At 57.2% G+C, this 23,166-nt stretch overlaps 2 protein-coding genes across 3 annotated transcripts; both read right to left on the bottom strand.

Annotated features, from left to right (window-relative positions):
- Window positions 1-2,926: 2,926 nt before the first annotated feature.
- Window positions 2,927-4,417, bottom strand: OVCA2 (OVCA2 serine hydrolase domain containing). The gene is made up of 2 exons (XM_009251116.3): window positions 4,124-4,417; window positions 2,927-3,745 (listed from the first exon to the last, which is right to left on the bottom strand). Exons 1-2 carry the CDS (start codon window positions 4,305-4,307, stop codon window positions 3,246-3,248), a joined length of 684 nt encoding a protein of 227 aa, XP_009249391.3. The 5' UTR covers window positions 4,308-4,417; the 3' UTR covers window positions 2,927-3,245.
- Window positions 4,418-4,481: 64 nt separating this feature from the next.
- DPH1 (diphthamide biosynthesis 1) lies at window positions 4,482-23,111 on the bottom strand. Of its 2 annotated transcripts, none has more exons than XM_054535995.2 (12): window positions 21,913-23,111; window positions 13,223-13,375; window positions 13,038-13,101; window positions 9,982-10,103; window positions 9,388-9,545; window positions 9,118-9,239; window positions 6,574-6,642; window positions 6,023-6,179; window positions 5,789-5,889; window positions 5,217-5,295; window positions 4,761-4,901; window positions 4,482-4,587 (listed from the first exon to the last, which is right to left on the bottom strand). In XM_054535995.2, exons 1-12 carry the CDS (start codon window positions 22,289-22,291, stop codon window positions 4,498-4,500), a joined length of 1,635 nt encoding a protein of 544 aa, XP_054391970.2. In that variant the 5' UTR covers window positions 22,292-23,111; the 3' UTR covers window positions 4,482-4,497. The 2 variants fall into 2 exon arrangements, with proteins under 2 accessions (XP_054391970.2, XP_002826867.2); XM_002826821.6 differs by lacking the exon at window positions 21,913-23,111 and adding an exon at window positions 16,668-16,762.
- Window positions 23,112-23,166: the final 55 nt, after the last annotated feature.

Here is a 23,166-nt window from a genome sequence, read left to right as displayed (position 1 = left end):
TGTTCTGGAGAGCTTGCTCCCCTCCCTGGTGCATTGCAAGAGAGTCACACTAGGGGTTTTTTCAAATAACACACCCTCACCAGAGATTTTTATTCAACTCCTAAGGCAGTGGTTTTTCAAATACTCTGCTTGGGAATGATGGGGGCAATTTGCCAAAATGCAGATTCCTGGGTCCCAGTGATTCTGACTCAGTACATCTGGAGTTGGCCCCAGAATTCAAATTGGTTTTTTGAGATGGAGTCTCACTCTGTCACCCAGGCTGGAGTGCAGTGGCGCAATTTCGGCTCACTGCAACCTCTGCCTCCTGGGGTTCAAGCGATTCTCCTGCACAGCCTCCCAAGTAGCTGGGATTACAGGTGCATGCCACCACGCCCAGCTACTTTTTTTTTTTTTTTTTTTTTTTGAGACAGAGTTTCACTCTTGTTGCCCAGGTTGGAGTGCAGTAGCACGATCTCGGCTTACGCAACCTTCGCCTGCCAGGTTCAAGCAATTCCCCTGCCTCAGCCTCCCGAGTAGCTGGGATTACAGGCGCCCGCCACCATGCTTGGTGAATTTTGTATTTTTAGTAGAGACGGAGTTTCTCTCTGTTGGTCTGGCTGGCCTCAAACTCCCGACCTCAGGTGATCTGCCCGCCTCGGCCTCCCAAAGTGCTGGGATGACAGGCATGAGCCACGGTGCAGGGCCAGAATTCAGGTTTCAACAAATGTTCTGGATGTAAATGGTACACAGAATCTGCGTATTGGGGGTGGGGAGGGGGCACAACCCCATAAGAGTCTTTCTTGCTCCTGGACGGCACGATGGGAACTGACCTGTTCCACTTGTTGAGAACTAGTGGACCCCGTGTTTCCCTCTAGCTTGGACACTATGGTTCTCAGAAGGAATCCTCACCCCGACCAGGAGCCCTTCTCCTCCACCTACTACTGCTGGGCTCTACCTACCTCACTTCTAATTTTAAGCCTTGGCTCAAAATTCACTCCCCAATATTTCTCCCCCTCTCTCTACTTTCATCCTCAATAATCCCAAGCAGCTGGGGTGTACAAGTCATTTTCACCTCTTGGGACTGTGCTAAAGGGGGCAGCCTATGAATGCCATGAGGGTATGGGAGCCCTGAAATGCAGATCTATCATTTCCAGAGAAGCCAGAAATCTGAATTTTTCTGTGCAATTTCTGAAACTTTAAATCAGAATTTTTTCTAAAATTCAATGGGTCAGATACCACCGTCTGTGTAATCAATCCATTCCAAAGTCTCCTCCTTTTGCTAAAGGAGAAGATTCCTTAAAACAAGGCAGAAGCCAACTGAAGCAAGGGAGAACCACCTCCCGCCCCTCCCCACACACACTTTCCAGACCCAGTAACTAGGTCTCTGGGCGGATAATTCCTGTTTGTTTTTTTTTAATTTTGGACAGCTAATCTCTGTAGTGAGGAACCCAGAACTTTCGGTAATGTAAGGGATATCAGTCTGGTTGTCAGAAAAATGGGCTGGAGTATTTGTGCTGTGTCCCTGACCACAATTCCTGCTCAGTTGCTTAGCTCCCTGGCAACTATGTCTGAGGGCTAAACAGGAGTTGGTGTGATCTTCCAGAAAAAGAACAGGCCTCTTGTCTTGCAGAGTCAGGAAGTCAGAAAACTGTGTGTGTGTGTGTGTCAGGGGGTGGGGTGGGGGGGTGTCAGGTGGCACTGGAAATGGGAGGGAAATCGTTAACAGTGGGCAATTGGCCAGGTGAGGTGGCTCACGCCTGTTAATTCCAGCACTTTGGGAGGCCAGGACAGGTGGATTGCTTGAGCTCACAAGTTGGAGACCATCCCGCACAACATGGTAAAACCCCTTCTCTACAAAAAATACAAAAATTAGCCAGGCATGGTGATGTGTGCCTGCAGCCCCAGCTGCTTGGGAGGCTGAGGTGGGAGGATGGATGGCTTGAGCCCGGGAGATGGAGGCTGTCAAGATTGTGCCACTGCACTCCAGCCTGGGTGATACAGTCAGACCTTGTCTTTAAAAGTAAAGAAAAGAAAAAAAGAATGAGCAATCCTAGGTAGGTGCAGTGGCTCAGGCCTATAATCCTAGCACTTTGGGAGGCTGAGGCAGGTGGACTGTTTGAGCTAAAGAGTTTGAGACCAGCCTGGGCAATGTGGCAAAACCCTGTCTCTACAAAAAAATATAGAAATTAGCCAGGCATGGTGGCGCATGCCTGTAACGCCAGCTACTCAGGAAGCTGAGACAGAATTGCTTGAACCCAGGAGGTCGAGGTTGCAGTGAGCCAGGATCTTGGCCACTGCTCTCCAGCCTGGGTGACAGAGTGAGCCTGTCTCAAAAAAAAAAAAAAAAAAAAGAGTGAGCAATCCTCAAAGTATCCAAGAACAACTACACGCCCCAAAGGGAAAACCAGCTGGATTGCTTAGGCCTTGGCTGTAGTCACTAAAGAATGGCATCAATCTCAGAAACCCTGAAGATGGGGTCAATTTAGGAAGAAGCTGTTTATTCTGTACTGTCTTTGGCCTCCACCTAAGGTCTGGCATCAACCCACCCTTCAGGCTCATAGTTCAGCGAGGTTAGAGCACTTAGGGAGAAGCAGGGAACACAGCCAGGGTTTGAGAGAAGACCAGCACACAACTCTCAGTGATCTGGATAGAGGAAGACTAAATTACTGTGGTTCAGGCAGCCTTGCCAGGTGATGTCTTCCCAAAACTTCTCAGATGTATATTCCTCCCTGATTGTGCCACCGAGGCCTCCTTCCCTTCAGTTTGGGACTTAAAACTTCCACCAATAACGTGTGAGTATGTGCACCCATGCAGGAGCTTGTCCCGGGACTCACAACTGGAAACACCTCCATGCTTGGCGCTGCCCATTAGACTATGCAGATGGCCAAGAAACCGACTTCCATTATAAAATGTTTTTCTGTGTGTACCAGGAAAAAGATGCTCAAAATCCAAATCACCACTTTATTATGTGGCAGTCACCATGGTGCCAGCCTCTGCCTTCCCCATGTCACCCTCCTAATCCAGGGCTCTAACCATATTCATGTTTGAGTTTTCACAAGTCAGTGTCCATTAAGGCCTTGTGCTCCCCTTTTCTTCAATACAGGGCAGGGCCTATATAATTTGGGTATCAAGAATTGATAGTTGTCTCTTAACTGGTCCTGGTGAGGCACACTCACAGCAGTGAGTGGGGGGTCCTGGGAGGGCACAGATGATGGAGGCTACCCCTACAGGAGCTGGATGTAGGAGCAGAGACATTTCTTGATCTTTCACTCTGCAAACTGGTCCAAGAACTTGAGGTAGGCCTGACGCTGGGGTGCAGCTGCTGGAATGAAGTGGCCACCAGAGTGGGTGAGGGTGATGGCTCCGGGAAATCGGCTGGCCAGTTGCATACTCTCCTGAGAGGGGATGACTTTGTCAGTGTCCCCAAAAACATGGAGCGAAGGCAATGACAAGGGCTTTTGCAGGATGGATTCCTTGAACCCAATGCCCCGGGGACGGAAACCAGACACCAAGATGATAAACCGTGGCAAGGGGAAGCGGGGATCGCCTGCCTGGCCCAGGGCACACACAAGGGCTGCTAGCGCAGCCCCTTGGCTGAAACCAAGAAGGCCGTCAAAAGGCCCCAGCCTGTTCAGTGCCTGTGCCACCATCCCCAGTGATTCCTCCAGGCCCCTGCATACGGCGGGCTCTTCCAATGCGGAGAAAACGTCGGCCTCCTGCTCTGAAAACCACCAGCCTCGAGGCTGCTCCTCCGGAGGGCAGGACCCTACAGCGATAGGAGGAAAGAGGATGGGATTAGGGCATGGGAGGCTCCAGGAAGGAAAGAAATGAGAAAGGGCAGGAGGGTTCGAGATGACAGAGAGGAAAAGAGAGGGAATCGAGGCGAAAGTCTGGGGGAAATGAGAGGGGGGAATGAATGGATTGGCCTGAACAGGAGACAGCGGAGGAAGACAATGAAGGCGGAAGCCTGGGAGGACAGGCTGCAGTTTGAGCAAAGAGGGTATATGGGCCGCGAGAAATGAAGGGTGTGGACTGGGTGGGAGGAATGAGGGTGGACGCAGGGTGGGGGATGCTGAAGGGTGTCGAGGGGGACGAAACAAGATGGAGAAAACCGAGTGCATTTCCGGAGCGGGGCTTGTCTCACCGAAGTCTGATCTGGCGCCCTCGGGGCTCGGGGGGTAGGGGACCGGGTGCGGGCCGCTGAGGCACACGAGCTCGGCGCGGTCCCGCAGCGCCTTCCTCAGCGCCCCGGTCTTCTCACGGAAGCCCCGCTCGCTCTGCCGGAAGCCCGCCAGACACAGGACCCGCAGGGGTCGCTGCGCGGCCATTATGCCGGGCAAGGAGCGCCGGAAGCACCGGAAGCGGTCTTCCCCCGAGCGGAAGCACAACGCAAGGGGCGTAACCAAACGTCGGCACCGCCCCGAGGGCGGGCCTCGGAGCGCCAAGGCGTTCCCATGACAACGGCAATAGGCGGGGCGCAGCCAGAGCAGGGGCGGATACCTGAGGCCCGGCAGCGTGTCAAGGAGCAAGCGGCGCCACCTTCTCGTCCCTGCAGCTGCAGTCCTCGCAAGTCACGGCTGAAGGGGGATGCGTGGACTCCTCCTGCACCTGAGGTCGCAGACTTTGGTCAGGGTCTCGCTTCTGCGACCCTGCATTTCCCTCCGCTCCGCTCCTGTGCATTTCCCGTCGCGGTCGCAGGGCGGCAGCCTCGGCTCGTGTCGCCAGGGAGGCGGCCAGTGCCCAGGCGCGGTCTCTCCTCCCTCCTGGAAGCCCCCGCCTACCTTCCCCCGCGCGGGCCGGCCGGGGGCGTGGGGACGGCGGTCCTGGCCGTGGTTCACCGTCCAGGGCCCCAAGGAGCTGCCAGCGTAGAAGTCCATCGGGTAGGGCTGCTGCCAGGAAATGTCCCTCAGAGCCACGGCCGCCTAGGGGAGGGGAGGGAGCGGACAATAACATTTGCCAGTGTTTTTCTGCTCCCGGATTACTGAATTCAGTCCTCACGACGGCCTGTGAAGGGCACACTGTCCCCTGCCACAGAAGGGAAATGTGTGGTTCAGAGAGGTTCAGGGCCTTGCCTAAGGCTACACAGCTAGGAAGTGACTCCGTTGGAGAAATCGAGACAGACTCCGCAATCTATGAACATAACGAAATGCTGCCCACCCACCCCACTCCACTCCACCCCAGACCTCACCTTTGAGAACCACGTCCAAAGCCCACTCTCTCCCAGAGCTTGGTGTTACCTCATAGGGTGTCAGCAGCGGCTTGGGGAAGGCTGTGCCCCAGTCAATGGAGAGACGTGGACATGCCACCTGCACCCACCTGGGAAGGGAAGCCAGGTCAGACCCTAGGAAGGGCCTCCTCCTCTCCCAGGCAGCATGCTGAAGAACATGACAGTGCCCCCAGCACACCCATTAACAGGCTTTATGAATCCTAAAGTAAAGACAGTGACCCACTGCTGTTTGGAATACTGTATTGTTGCGTGTTTTCTCCTGTTTCCTCTGCCGACAATGAGCTTTCCAACGCAGCTCACTGGTGATAGTATCCCCAGAACCAAATTTAGTACCTGGTACAGGGCAGGTGTCAGCCACCGCTCAAACTCATCTCACAAGGACAAATGTGATGTTGCCATTGCCTCTGAGCCCCAAAGTCCCAAAGCAGGTATGACCCAGTTAGCCCTCCCAGGGAAGTCTCTGTAAACAGTAAAATTCCACGACCATGGAAGCAATTCCTGTTGGCTCCAGCCTTCAAGACGAGCTGGGCAAGACCCAGCTTCTAAGCTTATTTAGCCAGTCATAGCCAGGCAGATACTCACACATCCACCTCGGGAAGTAGGCTAAGCTTGCTGGGGAAGATCTCAGAGAGCAGCAGCCTCACAAAGGAAAGGCCCAAGGCTCGGAGTCGAGATTCCAGGTGCTGTTGGGAGAGGGAGGCAGGGAGGGGGTCACCTGGTCAAGCAGCCACAAGCTGAACCTGTGGCCTCTGCTGGTTTTCCCAGCTGTGTTCCCAGTCACTCCCCTCCTCCAGAGGCTGTCCTGAGCCCACTGACCTCCAGGATCTTAGGACTGCCCTGGCGGCCCAAAGTGCCCAGAATAAGGCCCCAGGACTTAGCTGAGCGGGCAGTGGCTATGGCTTCTTGGCGAGCAGCCTGCATGCGCTGGTGATCATAGTGCTCTCTGGATAGGACTTTGCTATATGGGTCATACCTGGAAAAGAAGCAGTCAGGATCACTGTGGTAGCCACTGTCGGGACCACTATCATGCACACAGCTCCTGACTCAGCCCCGTGGGCTCCTGAACCTTTAGGCTCCATGCAGGTAATTAGGAACAGAGGCAAGAGCAGGGAGTGTCATTAGGAAGACCTGTCCCACAGCTGGAGCAGACAAGAGTGGGCGGCTTTAGGATCTCCGTGTAAACCCCAGGAGACAGGTAGGCAACAGCAGCCCTCGGGCTAATGCCTAGTTCCAGGGCCCAAGTGCCTCAGACCTTTAGGGCTGGTGGCTTAGTGGCCAGGAAATGGGGATGCAACCAATTGAGGACCTCAGTGGCAGGGAATCTCACCCCTCACCAGCTGGTCAGCCCAGCCTGGCCCAGCCCATACCGGTAAGCGGGGACATTGGGGTTGGCAATCATGACAGACTCCAGATGGAAGCGGCCATCTCCAAGATACCTGCAGGGATGGAAAGGAGGCTGTAAGTGTGGTTTAGGGCAGCAGAAGAGGCACTCACTGGCTTAGAAGTCCACAGGGCTGCCAGCTGCGGTGGCTCACGCCTGTAATCCCAGCACTTTGGGAGGCCGAGGCGGGCAGATCACGAGGTCAGGAGATCAAGACCATCCTGGCTAACACGGTGGAACCCCGTCTCTACTAAAAATACAAAAACTTAGCCGGGCCTGGTGGTGGGTGCCTGTAGTTCTAGCTACTGGGGAGGCTGAGGCAGGAGAATCACTTGAACCCGGGAGGCAGAGGCTGCAGTTAGCCAAAATCGCACCTCTGCACTCCAGCCTGGGCGACAGAGCAAGATTCTGTCTCAAAAAAAAAAAAAAGTCCAGAGGACTGAGTTCACAGCTGGCTGTGCTGTGACCGTGTAAACTGGGACAGGCCTTCATTTCACCTCTTGGAGCCTTGGTTTTCTCATGTGTGAAATAAGGAGTTTGAATTGGATGACTCTACGGTCCCTCAATTTACATAATGCAGAATCTGAGAACCATCCCACCCCAAGCTTCTGGGGAAGAGTGAAGGAGCAGCCCGGCCGTGGTGAGGCCACCTGGGGTTCTAGAGATCCTCATTTGGAAGTTGAGGAACAGATTCTCCTTTACAAGCTCAATACAGATGTGGACAGTAGTGTTCAAGGAGGCATCTACGCCAGCAGTAACCAACATTTTTGGCACCGGGAACGGGTTTCGTGGAAGACATGGGTGGGATTGGGGGATGGTTTCAGGATGAAACTGTCTCACCTCAGATCATCAGGCATTAGAATCTCATAAAGATCATGCAACCTAGATCCCTCGCATGTACAGGTCACAATAGGGTTTCAGCTCCTAGGAGAATCACTGCGGCGGATCTGACAGGAGGCGGAGCTCAGGCAGTCATGCTGGCTGGCCCACCCCTCACCTTCTACTATGCGGCAGGGTTCCTAACAGGCCATGGGACCAGGGGTTGGGGACCTCTGATCTATGCTGTACATGAGGTTGCAGGACATACAATGGCTACTTTCTGCCCAAACTAGCTCTTGGGGCCAGTTACTGAGTTATAACAACAGCTACCGGATTTTCATTTTGTTGTTCTGAGGCAGGGTCTTACTCTGTCACCCAGGTTGAGTGACTTGCTCATGGCTCGCTGCAGCCTCGACCTCCCAGGCTCAAGCGATCCTCTCACCTAAGCCTCCTGAAGAGCTGGGACTACAGGCATGGACACTGTACCCAGCTAATTTTTCTTTTTTTTTTTTTTTGGAGAGAACAGGGTTTCATTATGTTCCCCAAGCTGGTCTCAAACTCCTGGACAAATGCAATTCTCCTGCCTTGGCCTCCCAGAGTGTTGAGATTACAGGCGTGAGCCACTGTGCCCGGCCAACAGCTACTGTTTATTGTACTTGTGCCTTCTATGTACCAGGCATAGACTAAGTACCTGATGTGAATTAGTTCACGCAGTCCTATCTACTAATCCTCCAAGATATGTATAGTATACCTATTTTACAGAAGATAACAACTGAGGCTCAGGGATGTTAAGAAACTTGCCTAATATTAAACAGCTAGGAAGCAGTGTGTCTGAGGCTCAGGTACACCAGGCTGTACCAAGTGTGCCCCCAGACATGCTGTCCCTGACAGTAGCTTCCCAGCCCATGAAGACTCCAGAGCGTGGAAGATAACCTGCCTGTGGCAGCTCCTTCTCTCCCTCTTGGAGACTACATTTCATTCTGATGAATGGCTAACACTCACGGTGTCCCTCCCTCCAACATACACTTTGAGGCCCCCAAGGGTAGAGACTGAGTGGTGTGAGCACAGGGGGAATGCCGCTCAGAGCTGCTCGGGGAGCAGGGCTGCCAGGTCTGGGCTGGGGAAGGCCCTGATGTGGGCCTGTCTAGGGACAGGGGTGTCAGGCCTGTGGAAACAGCCTCCGAAGCCCCAGAGGTGGGACTGAGTCAGGGAGTGCCCCTCCCTCCCTGCCGTTAGTACGGAACGGGGCTCCCTTCCCTAGTCCCAGTCGGGGGAGCTGTCGGCTCTCAGGCTGGCTGCATTCACACAACATTAAGCATTTCCATTACCTAAAATAATTAGGCGGCAGGAGACACGCTGCTTCTGCTTGTTAGCTGTCCGGATGGTAAATTAATGGGGCTGCAGCCTGGGCGTGCCCATCCATCTTCTCCAATTATATTCCCACCATTTCCAGCCCACCCTCATCCCCCCATCAGGCCCTCTGATTCCTGCCCCGACCCTGCACAGCCTTCTGGATGATGGACTGGGCAGTGGAGAAAGCGACAGTAAATCTGAGGTCTGCTCCCTGTTTGGTCCCTACCTTGCAGTGTGACCTTGGGCTCACAGGTAAGGAGCATTAGGTTTGGTTTCTTTCCTGGATGATGAACCTCAGGCTCCCTCCCAGGGTACACGCGTGTCCCTAGGACTTACTTGGCCCCCATTTTTAACTTACACAACGGCCTCCACCTCTGTGGACAGTCGGGGGGATGTGCAGCCCAGGATCTCTCCAGGGGACAGGGGCTTGCACTGTGGGACACTCACACGATACTCGGCTTTCAGCTCCTGAGCGGCTGCCTGTAGGAATGATGAGGGAAGTGAAGCAAGTGGCTGGGGCAGGAGAGCCAGGGCTGAGAAACAGCCTGGAGCACCTGGGGATCCCGCAACAGCTGGAGAGTGGCCGCTGTCCACCCTGCGGGAGGCCGAGGATCCTTGTTCCACCCACCTGCAAGGTCGACACAAACTGAATGGTGCTGACCAGGGCGAGGGCAGTGGCTGGGGGAAAGGTGAGGCGGAGAGAGTCTAGGAGGTGGGTAGTGTCTATCCGGATGTCCACAAAGACATACAGCACCCGGAAGTCTTGGGCCGAGGTGTCCATGGGAACTGTGGGAGGGAGGAGTTCAGGGGCTGTTTGGGAAGGCAGGAGCAGCAGAGGGCCTGGCCAGGCTCAGGTCTCTGAGCAGCCAGGCCCAGTGGGTTCAGCCTGGGGGTAAAAGGACAGGGTAGGAGAAGAGGGGGGTTACAGGTCCCCTAGAAGCTCCTTCTCAATCGGACTTCTCTGTCACCCGGCCGGGGCCCAGCCTGCTCTACAACCAACAGCCTTTCAAACACCTGCATCTGGGACACAGCACAGTTGCCAAGGCAACCAAATCCAAAGGAAAGATCTACCTGCAGAGCAGGAAGGCAGAGGCCACCCCAGAAACCAGGAGGGACCTCGTGTCTCAAGCAGGACAAGAAGGCACTGCCATGGGGAAGATGAGTGTGCAGCCCGCCTCCCTGCCAGCCCTGCCACCGTCCAGGTGTCCTGGCCCCGCCATACTCAGGCAGCTGTGGCCGTAGTGCACCAAGAAGTCAGCTCCCAGGGCCCTCGCTGTGAAGTCATCCACACAGCAAGCCCCATAGGTCACGTCACCCATCACCATCACTTCGGCCTCTGTGAACCTGTGGGGGCAGGGGTGGGGAACGGTGGGACAGGGACACAGGGAGTGAGGTGGAGAGACCCAACCCCGGGAGGGTGTCTCAGGGCCCAGCTCCTCTCTCCCTACCTCTCCCAGTTCTTTGGGTTGGCAGCTGCCACTTCTGCCAACAAACAGTAGGAGGGGCAGAGCTGCCGCCTCCCCCAGCCTGGCAGCCGCTCCTGGAACTGTTGCTGCGTGAGGACCCTCATTCCTCTACCCAGGCTCAGGCTGCAGGAGGGACCCCAACCCTCAGTCTGGCACACATGGGGTCAAAACACAGACGCCCCATGCCCTGACTCACCCACCCAGAGCCGTGAGCACGCACACGCACCCAAAGGTCCTCACTCCCGCACTGAGTGCTGTGGTGGGCATAGGCGTGGCTGTATGAATACACACAGCCTCCCTCTTGCTGGGACCCCCACTCCCTCCCCACCACAGGCAGGGCCCCTACCACAGGCAGGGCCCCCACCCCCTCCCCACCACAGGCAGGGCCCTCTCGCCCGGACCTCCACTCCCTCCCCACCACAGGCAGCCCTTGGTGCCCAGGACGGGGGAACCCAGGCACAGCTCCCCCATAGCACATGGCATCACCTACACGCCTCCTGCATCAGGAAGAGGAGGCTCTGGCCAGAACACTGTCATGGGAACTGCTGCCAGGCCTGAATCACTGGGGGAGGGGGTGGGTGGGGAAGACCCTGCACCCCTGAACTCACCCTAGGAATGGAGGAGAACCCCCTCTTCCTTGGAAAAGACTCACACTTGGGGCGTAGAGCCTGGCTCAGTGACTGGGGCCCCCCCATGCTTCCCCTGGGGGTGTGGCAGTGGAAGAGTTGAGCTCCTGCTAGTCACCCCCTCCTCCACCCCCTTCCCCAAATCAGGCTGTGCCCAGAAGCAGATTATTCAGCTCCTTAGAATGCAGCCCAGGCATCTGAGTCAGCCAGAGCACTTAATTTTTTATAGATTAAAATGTATGCAAATTGGCCTGAGCCCCAGAGAGCATCCCCAAGGGGCAAGAAGGTGGGAGCAGGGAAGTGAGTTTGTGGCAACAAGATGGGGCAGCAGGGGAGGGGGAGGGGCAGCAGGGGAGGGGGAGGGGGGAGCAGGGGAGGGGGAGGGGGCAGCAGGGGAGGGGGTGGGGCAGCAGGGGAGGGGGATGGGGGAGCAGGGGAGGGGGAGGAGAGTAGGGGAGGGGGAGGAGAGCAGGGGAGGGGGGTGGGGCAGCAGGGGAGGGGGAAGGGGAGCAGGGGAGGGAGATGGGGCAGCAGGGGAGGGGGAAGGGGAGCAGGGGAGGGAGATGGGGGAGCAGGGGAGGGGGAAGGGGAGCAGGGGAGGGAGATGGGGCAGCAGGGGAGGGGGAAGGGGGAGCAGGGGAACGGAATGGGGCAGCAGGGGAGGGGGATGGGGAAACCGGGGAGGGGGATGGGGAGCAGGGGAGGGAGAGGGGAAACACTGGAGCGGGAGGGGGCAGCAGTGGAGGGAGGAGCAGGGAAGGGGGATGGGGGAGCAGAGGAGGGGGAGGGGAAGCAGGGGAGGGGGAGGGGGGAGCAGGGGAAGGGGGAGCAGGGGAGGGGGATGGAGGAGCAGGGCAGGAGGATGGGGGAGCAGGGGAGGGGCATGGGGGAGCAGGGGAGGGTGAGGGAGGAGCAGGGGAGGGGGATGGAGGAGCAGGGCAGGAGGATGGGGGAGCAGGGGAGGGGGATGGGGGAGCAGGGGAGGGTGAGGGAGGAGCAGGGGAGGGGGATAGGGGAGCAGGGGAGGGTGAGGGAGGAGCAGGGGAGGGGGATGGGGAGCAGGGGAGGGTGAGGGAGGAGCAGGGGAGGGGGATAGGGGAGCAGGGGAGGGTGAGGGAGGAGCAGGGGAGGGGGATAGGGGAGCAGGGGAGGGTGAGGGAGGAGCAGGGGAGGGGGATGGGGGAGCAGGGGAGGGTGAGGGAGGAGCAGGGGAGGGGGATGGAGGAGCAGGGCAGGAGGATGGGGGAGCAGGGGAGGGTGAGGGAGGAGCAGGGGAGGGGGATGGAGGAGCAGGGCAGGAGGATGGGGGAGCAGGGGAGGGTGAGGGAGGAGCAGGGGAGGGGGATGGGGGAGCAGGGGAGGGTGAGGGAGGAGCAGGGGAGGGGGATAGGGCAGCAGGGGAGGGTGAGGGAGGAGCAGGGGAGGGGGATAGGGCAGCAGGGGAGGGTGAGGGAGGAGCAGGGGAGGGTGAGGGAGGAGCAGGGGAGGGGGAGGGGGGAGCAGGGGAGGGTGAGGGAGGAGCAGGGGAGGGGGATAGGGCAGCAGGGGAGGGAGGGCGATGGGGCAGCAGGGGAGGGGGAGGTTCCCAGCATGAGATGACCTCCCCTTTCTTCGTTCCCCTCCCCTGTTCCTGTGCTGGTTCCAGATGGCTGAGCTCTCACCCTCCCCACCAAGGATGGCTCATTGTATTGCAGAAACTTAGAATGACAGGGGCAGGATGTAGAGGAACTGAATACCTTCTCCCGGGCACCTCCCCCGCTCCAAACCCATCCTTGCCCTACTTCCCCAAATGTGCCTGAGGAAAAGGTGCCCCCCGCCGCCCCCCACTGGCAGACCTCCCACTGATCACTCAGCGCATTTCAGGGGCAGCTTGGAGAATTCTTAGGTTCCTCCCCAGGTCCTACCACCTGCTCTGGGCCTAGCTTTGAAGACACTGGGATTGATTTCTTTCTCTGTCCCAAATGTTTAGGGAAGGGGGGATTTGCAGGGACAAGCAGGGCTCTCAGCAAGCTGGGAGGTTTGTTTTGGGTTTTCCCTGAGTGTGTGTATGGTTGTGGGAGGGAAGGGGGAAGTTGGAGGTTCAGAAGGAAAAAATGCCCGCCACCAGGGCATTACCCACCCAGGTAATGAGCATAGGGGGTGGGGGAAGCCTGGCTCACCCTCCTCTCCAGTGCCCCAAGCCTCACCTTTCCAAGATATCCACAATGGTGCAGGCAAAGAGGAGGAGGCCTTCTGGCATTTGCAAGGCCACTGCAAGACGAGCAGAGACATGAGAGGTGGAGGGCTAGGAAGGGGCTGCAAGGGGGACACTGTCTCATCTGGGCCAGGCAACCTCTCCACCCCCAACCCAGCTCAATGATCACGGGCTCACCCTTCTTGGCCTGGGCTTGTTGGATCCTCCAGATGGTCTTGGGGATCTCAAAGTTGTAGTTGGAAGGCAGGACCTGGATTGCTGCCTGCAGCTGGGGGTTCTTCAGGATCTCAGGGGGGATCTGATTGGCCACGCGGCCCCGAGGGGCCCGACCTAGAATAGATATAAGGCCTGAGTTGGTGTCTGTCTTTGGCCGAAGCCAGATTGAGATGGAATACTGATCCCTTCTCAGGGCCTGCCAGTGACCCCCTCCAGCATAGAAATAAAAATTTTGAGTCATCTCAAGAAAAATCCCAGACATCTTAGCTAGCCCTACAACCAGCAATTAGAGAAGTAAATAACTTGCTAAACAAGAAGATAATAAACAACAGTCACCCAAGTCAGAGTCACGAGATGTCTGGTTCCCTATAGAAACTACACATAACACCTTGACATATATCCCTAAGTTGTTTTTCAGAAACCAGGACCCCCACCCCCTACCAGGTGAAAAATACCAACTAATTGCTGTCATGTAAGACCTCAGAGAGACTGAAGCCAGAAAATATGTAAGAAAGTTCCAGAAATTCCCCAGCCCTTAATTCACTTTAAAGATCCCCCGCAGCCCAGCCTTTAAAAACCCTCTGCAGCCGGGCGCGGTGGCTCACGCCTGTAATCCCAGCACTTTGGGAGGCTGAGGCGGGCGGATCACGAGGTCAGGAGATCGAGACCATCCTGGCTAACACAGGGAAACCCCATCTCTACTAAAAATACAAAAAATTAGCCGGGCGTGGGGGCGGGCACCTGTACTCCCAGCTGAGGCAGGAGAATGGCGTGAACCCAGGAGGCGGAGCTTGCAGTGAGCCGAGATTGCGCCACTGCACTCCAGCCTGAGCGACAGAACGAGACTCCATCTCAAAAATAAATAAATAAATAAAACAAATAAAATAAAAACCCTTTGCTTGTAAGCCATCAGGGAGTTTAGGTCTTAAGCTTTAGCTGCCCAGTCTCCCTGCTTGGTGCCTTACAATAAATGCTTGTTCTCTCCCCGCAAATCTCAATGTCAGTGTTTGGCTTTGCTTTGTGAGGATGGGAAGACCCAAGTTGAGTTCGGTAACAAGACCCAGCTAAGCTGTTAACTCCACCAAGTTTAAGGGCCAGATCCAGACACCAAAGGGGTTGGCCCAGCTTTCATTCTCACTGAATTCATCCTGAAGGTAGAGACAATTCATTAAGCCAGAAGGTAACCGGTATAATTTCCATGTTGTGAAATCACTGGGAATCAAAGACTTGAGCCCATGAATAGAACATGGCTCACCTTCTTCCTCAGGAGAGCAGAGGTGACACCAGGGGCTAAGGAGCAAAGAATGAGTCTGAGACCATACACTGCTCCTTGATAGAGAACAGCCCTGTGGAAAACCTAAGAGTCAGTCTAGCCAGCCCAGACAGCCTGGGAGAACGTCCCCCCTCTCCCACTTCCTGAGGACACCTTGAAGTTTTGAGCTTCTAGATATGAGGTCTATAAGCAAACTGTTAAACATGAATACTAACTTAAAAGACGGCCCTCCTTACTCAGAATCCCACTGACTATGGCCACACTGTTCATTCTTTCACGCTTACCTCTCCTCATTTAAAAGGGAAATAAACATCATACATTCAACTAACTTAGCTGTCCCATTGCTCCTCCTTACTCTTAAACCAGGAAGGATGTAAAGAACACTAGAGTCAGGGTGGTGGATGTACCAGTAAGGACAGAAAAGTGACCTTCTCCCTTAGAGACCAGCAGTCTAGGGGGGGCAAAGACAGGTATACACATAATTACAACTCCTGGAGTAAAGGGGAAACCGTAGCCCTTAGCAAGACTGCAACTCTTACTCTGGTCTCATCCTACTCCTAAGTAGGATAAAAAATAATAAGCTGAATAAACAATTCAGCTTATTATTTTTTAAGGCAGGGTCTCACTCCATCACCCAGGCTGGAGTGCAGGGGTGCAATTATGGTCCACTGCGGCCTCGACCTCCTGGGCTCAAACGATAATCCTCCCACCTCAGCCTCCCCAGTAGCTAGGACCACAGGCATGTGCCAAGACCCAGGGCTAATTTTTTTTTTTTTGAGACAGAGTCTCACTCTGTCTTTCAGCCAGGCTGGAGTGCAGTGGTGCAATCTCAGCTCACTGCAACCTCAGCCTCTCGGACTCAAGCAATTTCCTGCCTCAGCCTCCCAAGTAGCTGGGATTACAGGCGTGTGCTACCACATTCGGCTAATTTTTGTATTTTTAGTAAAGACAGGGTTTCATCATGTTGGCCAGGCTGGTCTCGAACTCCTCACCTCAGGTAATCCACCCGCCTCAGCCTCCCAGAGTGCTGGGATTACAGGTATAAGCCACCGTGCCCGGCCAAGCACGGCTATTTTTTATTTTTTATTTTTTTGTGCATACAGGGTCCCCCTATCTTGCCCAGACTGGTGTGGAATTCCTGGGCTCACACAATCCTCCTTAGCCTCCCAAAGTGCTCAGACTAAAGGTGTAAGCCACTATGCCCTGCCCCCACAATTAAGCTTAGTTCAACCCCGTTATCTCTTTAGGAGCCACACAGTCTGGAGATATGAAAAGGCAAGAAATTAACTTATTCAACGAATATGTATTGAGACTTACTATGTGCCACAACTTCTGCTAGGGCCCCACACTATGATAGGAGGGACCCGCCCAGACATGAGGCTTCACCCACTGTGTGGGCGGCGGTGGGGATGGTCCAGTGGAGGCTGGGGCCCTGAGACCAGATTTGAACGTTACCACTGCTATAGTTTTTGGTCAGTTGTTTCAAAAGCCTTGGACAATCAGCCTAGGCTTCCTAGGCCATTACAGATCCTCCTCTGACAGGTCCCTAGTGGTCGCTGGGATGTAAGGAACTGCTAACATTAGCCCTTCAATGTGTTCCAGGGACCAGTAGGCACCTCCTCGTTTATCACGTGGCTATGATATGTTTACATTAACATTCCCCCAGTAGACTGAGATCTCTGATTCTAGTACCTGCACCCAGCGCAGGCCTGGCATTCGGTGGGCGCTCAGTTAATGCCTGGCGAATGAAACCTTGTGCCTCTTCCCTGAAAGCATTCCCTGAGGGCGCACTCGTAAAACGCCCGCTGCATCTGGCCTGGCCCTTTCCCTCCCCGTCGAGTCCATTTTATCCGTCAATCTTCCTCCGTCCGTCTGCCCGCCAAGGCAAGGCTGTAGTTTCCGATTTGAGGATTAAGGGCTGCTCTCGGTCGCGCCCTAAAGCTGCAAAAGACTGGTTACCCCTGGGCTCCGGTTGACAGCGACCCCGAGCTGGTGACAGCGGCCCAAGGCGACTAACAGCGGGATCTAGCGGAGAAAGGCGCCGCCGCCGTTAAAGGGGGTTCGTCCTATCCCTAACTTGGGGGCCCCGCCCCGAGATGCGAGGTCTGGAGGGCGCAGCGTTGCAGCACCCACCTCTGCCAGGGCCGTTTCGGCCGCCCTGCTCCGCTGCCCCGGATACAACCAGCGCCGCCATCACCTGCCTGCGCACGTGGTACTAAAAAGACAGCGCTGGAAGAACGCGGAGAGCGCAGACATTGCGATCGATCGCCGATCGGTCAGCGGGGGCGGGGGCGGGGGCGGGGGCGGGGGATACCCACTGGGCGGGGCCATAAAGGAGGAGATAGGGGCGGGGCTGTAGTGGGCTCCACCCCAGCCCAGAATGCCGAGACTCAGGATTCCCTAGTGGTCCCCGACTATGGCAGTTGCCCTCGCCCTGCGACTTAGTCTCCCACTCCTCTCCCCGGCCGGACACGAGCCTGGCACTCCCGGACCAGTGCTCTCCTATGTGCGAACTCCCTGCACGAACTCTGCAGGCCGAGTCTTGTGAAGGGGACACCCACCAGATGTTCCTTGAGCCCCCCTGCCAGTCTCCCCTCCTGGTAAGCAGTGGTCGGTCACGCGGCCGCCGTGTGGGGCCACGTTCCCTACCTAGGGGGACTCCACTGTCCGGCAGGACAGAACTCAGGAACCACCAGCCCAGCTCCAAGTTGAGAGTCTTGGTGCAGGTTTCTGGATCGCCCTTATCAGCTTTTTAAATTATTTTTTTTGAGACAGGGTCTGGTCTGTCGCCCAGGCTGGAGTGCAGTGGTGCGATCATGGTTCACAGCAGTCTCAACCTTCTGGGCTCAAGCCATCTTCCTGCCTCAGCCCCCTGAGTACCCGGGACCACAGGCGTACGTTCAGCTAGTTTTTTTTTTTTTCTTTTTTTAAGTAGAGATAAGGTTTCACTATTTTGCTTAGGCTGGTCTTGAACCTCTGGACTCAAGTAATCCTCCCACTTTGGCCTCCCAAAGTGCTGGGATTACAGGCGTGAGCCACTGCACCCAGCCTTTATCACCTTTAGAATCCACTGTGTAGACCCTGTAGAAACTACCCCTGTGGGGAAGGCCCGCAGCCTGAGGGTGCTTTCCTGGGAGGGTGGGCAGTTGAGGACTGCGATGTCTAACCCTTCTGGACCCTGGCCAACCTTTGCCCTGCCCCTCAGGGCTAGTCTTTCTCCTGATCACTGGCCAGAGCCCCAGAGACCCTAAAGAGAAGACAGCCAGTGAGATGGCTTTGACCCTTGGAAGAGCAAAGTACCTGCAGGACTGGCCCTCAGCAGTCTGTCCCGTGGAACAATGGTCTTTCAGGGCTGACGGTCTACCCAGCCGCCTGGCATCCTCTTCCCCCTCTGCGGTGGTGCTGTGAGCACAGCTGGCCCTTTAAGTCAGCTCTGTGACCTCGGGCTCCCCCAGAGGCCCTCCCTGATTGGAAACCTCTAATTAAGGTGCGGGGAGAAGTGAAAACAAGCAGCCAGAGACAGGCCCTGCCTGGGAGGCTGCCCAGAGAGGAGGAATGGCTGGACAGGCAGGGAGTGAGCAGCTGAGGGATGATCACCAAGGGTCAGTGCTGTGCCCCTCAGGTCATCGGCACTCTTAGGACAGGTAGCTCTAGATAGAAAAGTGACCAATGTGGATCCCAGGAACACTCCCCTCAACTCGATAAGCATCCAGACTAGACCTTCCCATCTCCCCCCAGCTTCTCTGGATCCCCAGGGTGCAAGATCTGAATTCCGGGAGCTCAGCCCCTCCTCTCTCAGGACACCACTGCCCAGCCTGTGGACAGCCTTAGCTCTGGCTGCAGCATGGAGTTTCAAGGGGAAAGGACTGGCTCCAACTGAGCAATGGCTTCTCCCTAGCAGGCGCCATATCCCTTGGGACCTTTCCCTCATCAGAGGTGGGGCCTGTTTGATGGCAAAGGTCCCATCCCTCTTGTAACATTGCCCCGTATCCACTGTGCCTAATGAGCTGCTCTGGCCCCCATTAGGAAGCCGGATGATGCCTAGGAGAACTGGACATGAAGAACAGATGTGAGAATGCTTCCCCAAGACCCCGTGGTGCAGGACATTGGGGGCTGCCATTCAGCTTGGGCTGAGGGCACCTCCATCTGTCTGTGGGGGTCTCCCTGCCTGAGTTACTCAGCAGTCTGAGTAATTACTGCCTGACAAGAAGGCGGGCACAGTGCACCCCCACAGTACACCACAACACCCGCCTTCACTCGCCCCCACCCCCTGGCTGGACTCCAAGGCAGCACCCAGCCCTCCTGAGGCCTGAAATAACTCTGCTTCTCACACTCACGCCCAGCCCCAGCCAACTTTTCCTAAGATGCTAGAGTTTGTGGGCTAGGGGGTCATGGGGAGGCGGCTTGGGGAGGTGGAAGGAGGATTATCCCACATTCAGGCCCTGAGTCAGGCCCACACTTTATCGCTGATCTGTGACGTGACGTTGAGCAAGTTGTTCATCCTCTCTGGGCCTCGATGTACTTACAGAGGACCTCTCAGGCTCCCAGTGTCAGGACTAAGGCAGGCAGTGGGGTGAGCACTGCCTTGCAGCTGGTGGCTAACAGAAGGAATACCTCACCTTCTGTTCCTACGCCAAGAGGGACCAATCTTTTTTTGTTCGTGTTTAACTGCTCCTGTGGCCATGGGCAGTGTGCCCAGAGTAGCAGCCATCAATCTTTTTTTATCTTTAAACATTTTTTTTGAAATAGAGATGGAGATGGAGTCTCACTATGTTGCCCAGGCTGGTCTCAAACTCCTGGCCTCAAGCAATCCTCCCACCCCAGCCTTCCAAAGTGGTGAGATTATAGGTGTGAGCCCATGGTCCTCAGGAAGGACCAATCTTATTTATCTTCAGAACAGGTTACTTCTCACCTTCAAGCATCTGCATGGAATGCCCTTCCCCCTTCTTAGTGTGGTGAACTCAGCCTTCAAGACCTAACTCCAAAGGCACCTCTTCTGTGACTGTTTCCTGATTATCCGGTAGCCCCTGGCAGAGCTAGCAGAGCCCTTTCGCAGTCTTTGTGACTTCTGTCAGTCACACTCTAAGATGGTTTGTGGGTCTTTCTTTTCCCATGACACCTGAAGCTTCTGGAAGACCAAGCCCAGAGCCTTAGCTCAAATCTGAAGCTTCAGTGCCACCAAATGCAGGTGTGACTGAATACGTCAGACTGGCCTTCTTTTTTTTGTTTTTTTGAGACAGTCTCGTTCTGTCACCCAGGCAGGAGTGCAGTGGTGTGATCTCGGCTCATTGCAACCTCCATCTCCTGGGTTTAAGAGATTCTCCCGTAGCCTCCCAAGTAGCTGGGATTACAGGTGCACACCACCACACTCGGCTAATTTTTGTATTTTTAATAGAGACAGGGTTTCACCTTGGCCAGGCTGGTCTCAAACTCCTGACCTCAAGTGATCTGCTCAGCTCGGCCTCCCAAAGTGCTGGGATTACAGGTGTGAGCCACCGTGCCCAACCTGGCCTTGTTTTTTGTTTCTTTTCTTTTTTTTTTTTTTTTTTTTTGATACAGAGTCTCGCTCTGTCACCCAGGCTGGAGTGCAGTGGCGCGATCTTGGCTCACTGCAACCTCTGCCTCCCGGGTTCAAGCGATTCTCCTGCCTCAGCCTCCCGATTAGCTGGGATTACAGGTGCCTGCCATCATGCCCGGCTAATTTTTGTATTTATAGTAGAGACCGGGTTTCACCATGCGGGCCAGGCTGGTCTCGAACTCCTGACCTCGTGATCCGCCTGCCTCCGCCTCCCAAAGTGCTAGGATTACAGGCGTGAGCCACTGCGCCCGGCCCTGACCTTCTTTTTGACCTTCCTATCATGTCACCTTTTCCTACAAGGAGGGATTCAGTTGGATTTCTGCTTGGATGTCACCTGCTCCGAGCAGCTTTCCTTGACTGCCACCCCTACCCGCGTTGTCAGCTCCAGAACAATACTCTGCTTGTTTTTCTTCTAAGCACAATCTTCCCATCTTCTCTGGACTTTCCTCATTTGGCCCCTATTAAAATGGAAACTCCTTGAGGACAGGGCAAAGACAAGTCTTTTTCGTCTGCTGAATTTTCAGGAACAGTAGCGCCCCACACATGCTGAGCCTTCGGTGAATGTGTGTTGAATGACAGCCTTGGTCCATCCGCTTTTTCTTCTCTCCGAATCCCTCTGATCCCAGGCCAGTAGGGGGTGCCGCCTCCAACCAGGATCTCGCCTAGCCCGAACCTTCTCTTCCCTCAGCTCAACAGGCCCCTGCGGGACCCGCTTTCCAAGGGGCGCCTCCTCTATTTTCCGCGAACCCCCTGGCGGGGTCTGTGTGGACCAAGGGAGATCAGAGACCCCCCCCCACCCCACCCAGGCGGAGACAGCCCACCCGAACTCGCACGGGTCCTTCCTTCTCCCTGGAATTTGCAGCTGGCCCTTTCCGAATGCTTGCTCCCCTCCTCTCCCCACAAAAGAACAGTGTCCTGGGACTCGGGGTGCGGGGCAGCCGGGTTCGCTGGAGCTGTTCAGTGCGGGGAAGAGCCGTCGAGACTGGGAGAAGGGGCGCTGGCCAGCTGGCCAGGGAGGAGACGGGGCAGGGAGCGGACTCGCGATCCGGACTCTGGGCGGCGGTCCTCGCGTCCCAGCCGCCTCTCCCGATGACCTCCAGCCGCGAAGGGCGAGCGGGCGGGGGCTGGGCTGGGCTGCGGGTTCGGGCTCCAGGAGGCCTGCGGGGCCGGGGAGGGGCGTGGAGTGGTCCGAGGACCGGCTTGGGGACTGGGGCAGGTGCCTGGACGGACGCGGGCCGAGGATCTTCCCCGCGGGCGGGCGCAGTGAAAACACCTTGGGAGGCGGCGCCGCGCGGCTGAGCGCTGCTGCCTTGGGAATAGGACGGCGCTCGGCACTGCGAGCTGAGAGCACTTTCATAAATTTTGTATGGGAGGCGCTCCGTGAGCGGGGGCGGGGAGCGGAGCGAGAGGGAGGGAGCTAGCGAGCAAGGGAGGGAGGGAGGAGGAGAGGAGGGGGAAGCCGGGGGGAGGAAGGGAGGCGCCCCGCTCCGCCGATCGCTCGGTCCTGCAAACGCGCGCCGGGCGCTTTCCCCGGAGCTCGGCGGTGCGTGCGAGCGCCCTTTTGCAGCAGCCGCGGCGGCGGTGGTCCGAGGGGGCGGAGAGGAGGGGGCTGCGGCCGGCCGGCCAGGGGGCGGCGTCCCCCCTCAAAACCGCCTGCAAAGTGCTCCGGGTGGCAGAAGCAGGCCGCCGGCTCCGCGGAGCAAGCCACTCGCCCCGGGGCTGAGCAAGCGCGCGGGGCTGCCGGGCGGCACCACGGTTGCTTGCGGGCGCCGGTGCCCTCGGCGCGGGGCTGGAACTCACCATGCCCCTGCGGGGCCGGGCCACCGGGCATGAGCGGATCCCCGGCTTGCCCCCGCCTCGACGCGCTCGGATTAGCTGCAGCTGGCGCCCAGGGATTTGAATCTGGACCCCGGGAGGGAGTGCGCCTAGGCCGACCTCGGAGCGGCGGCCCCGTGGCCAACATGCTTCGCAAAGGTGAGTTGGAACCGCAGGGGCAAGTTGAAGTTGAATGAGCTCCTGAAAGAGCCGCGAGCCGGGGAGCCGCCCGGCGCCGGGGCTCCCGGTCCGGGAAGTAGCCCCCGGCGGGCTGGTGGGTTTTGTCGGGCGCACCCGCCGAGGGGCTGCTGCTGGGGCTCAGCTCCTGTCGGTGGCCAGTTGTGAGACTCGGGGTTTTCTCCATGGATCGAGTGGCCAGGCCTAGAGATCCGGCCCGGAGGGGTCAGTCGGAGACCAGAGTGAGCGGCCGGTGGTGGAAGGGGAGCCGGCCTCCTGGGACCTTTGCTTTGCTGTGATAAAGTTTTGCACTTGCAGCCTCCATCCCCTGCGCGGGCACACGCCCTTGCTTCTGCCGCTTTGTGGAGGCCGAGTCCGCACGGCGCTCCTGTGCAGCCAGCGGTCAGTGACCGCGCGGCCCGGGCGCTCCCCGCGCGCCCTAGCTCCCCAGACGGGGCCCGGACGCGGACGTCTTCTCTGCAGTCCTGCTCTGATCGCCAGGGATGGGCTCTGGGCACCCAGCGGCTGAGGGTGGGGAGCGGCCAGCGCCTGATGTCCAGTTCCTCAAACTTTCCTTATGCTGGGAGCCGAGGGACGCGAAGGCCGTGCCGCCAGTGCAGTGTGCGCGACCGGTGCCCAGCTCAACTTGAGGACAGCTGGCTTGGCGACCACCTTAGCTAGACGCCCCGGCAGCCCGGCCCGGTACCGAGCGCGGCAAAGTTGGTGCGGGCACCGGGGAAGTCCCGCCGCGCCCCCACGTGGTTGCCACGCGGGGCGCCGTCCCCCGGGCCCTGGGAGGGCAGGTGATCACGCCGGGAGCCCACGGGCCCCGCCACCAGCTGTTCCAGCCTCTGCGTCTGCCTCTCTCCCCTCCCAGGCCCGAGCGGGCTGTGGCACCCCGCCGGGATCCCCCCCGCGCCTGGCCGGGCCGGGAGGCTGAGAAGCCGCGGCGCCTGCGGCTGGCTGCCCCGGCCCTGCGGGAGCCGGCTGAGGCGGGAGCTCAGGTAGCGGAGGGGCCTGATCTCTGCGCTCCGCGCTCCAGCCTTAATCCGCCCCTGTCTC

Source organism: Pongo abelii, chromosome 19 (genome assembly GCF_028885655.2).
Source record: "Pongo abelii isolate AG06213 chromosome 19, NHGRI_mPonAbe1-v2.0_pri, whole genome shotgun sequence".
Taxonomy (NCBI): domain Eukaryota; kingdom Metazoa; phylum Chordata; class Mammalia; order Primates; family Hominidae; genus Pongo; species Pongo abelii.
Note: the sequence above shows the minus strand (reverse complement) of the source record. Positions and strands in the feature narration are given on the sequence as shown.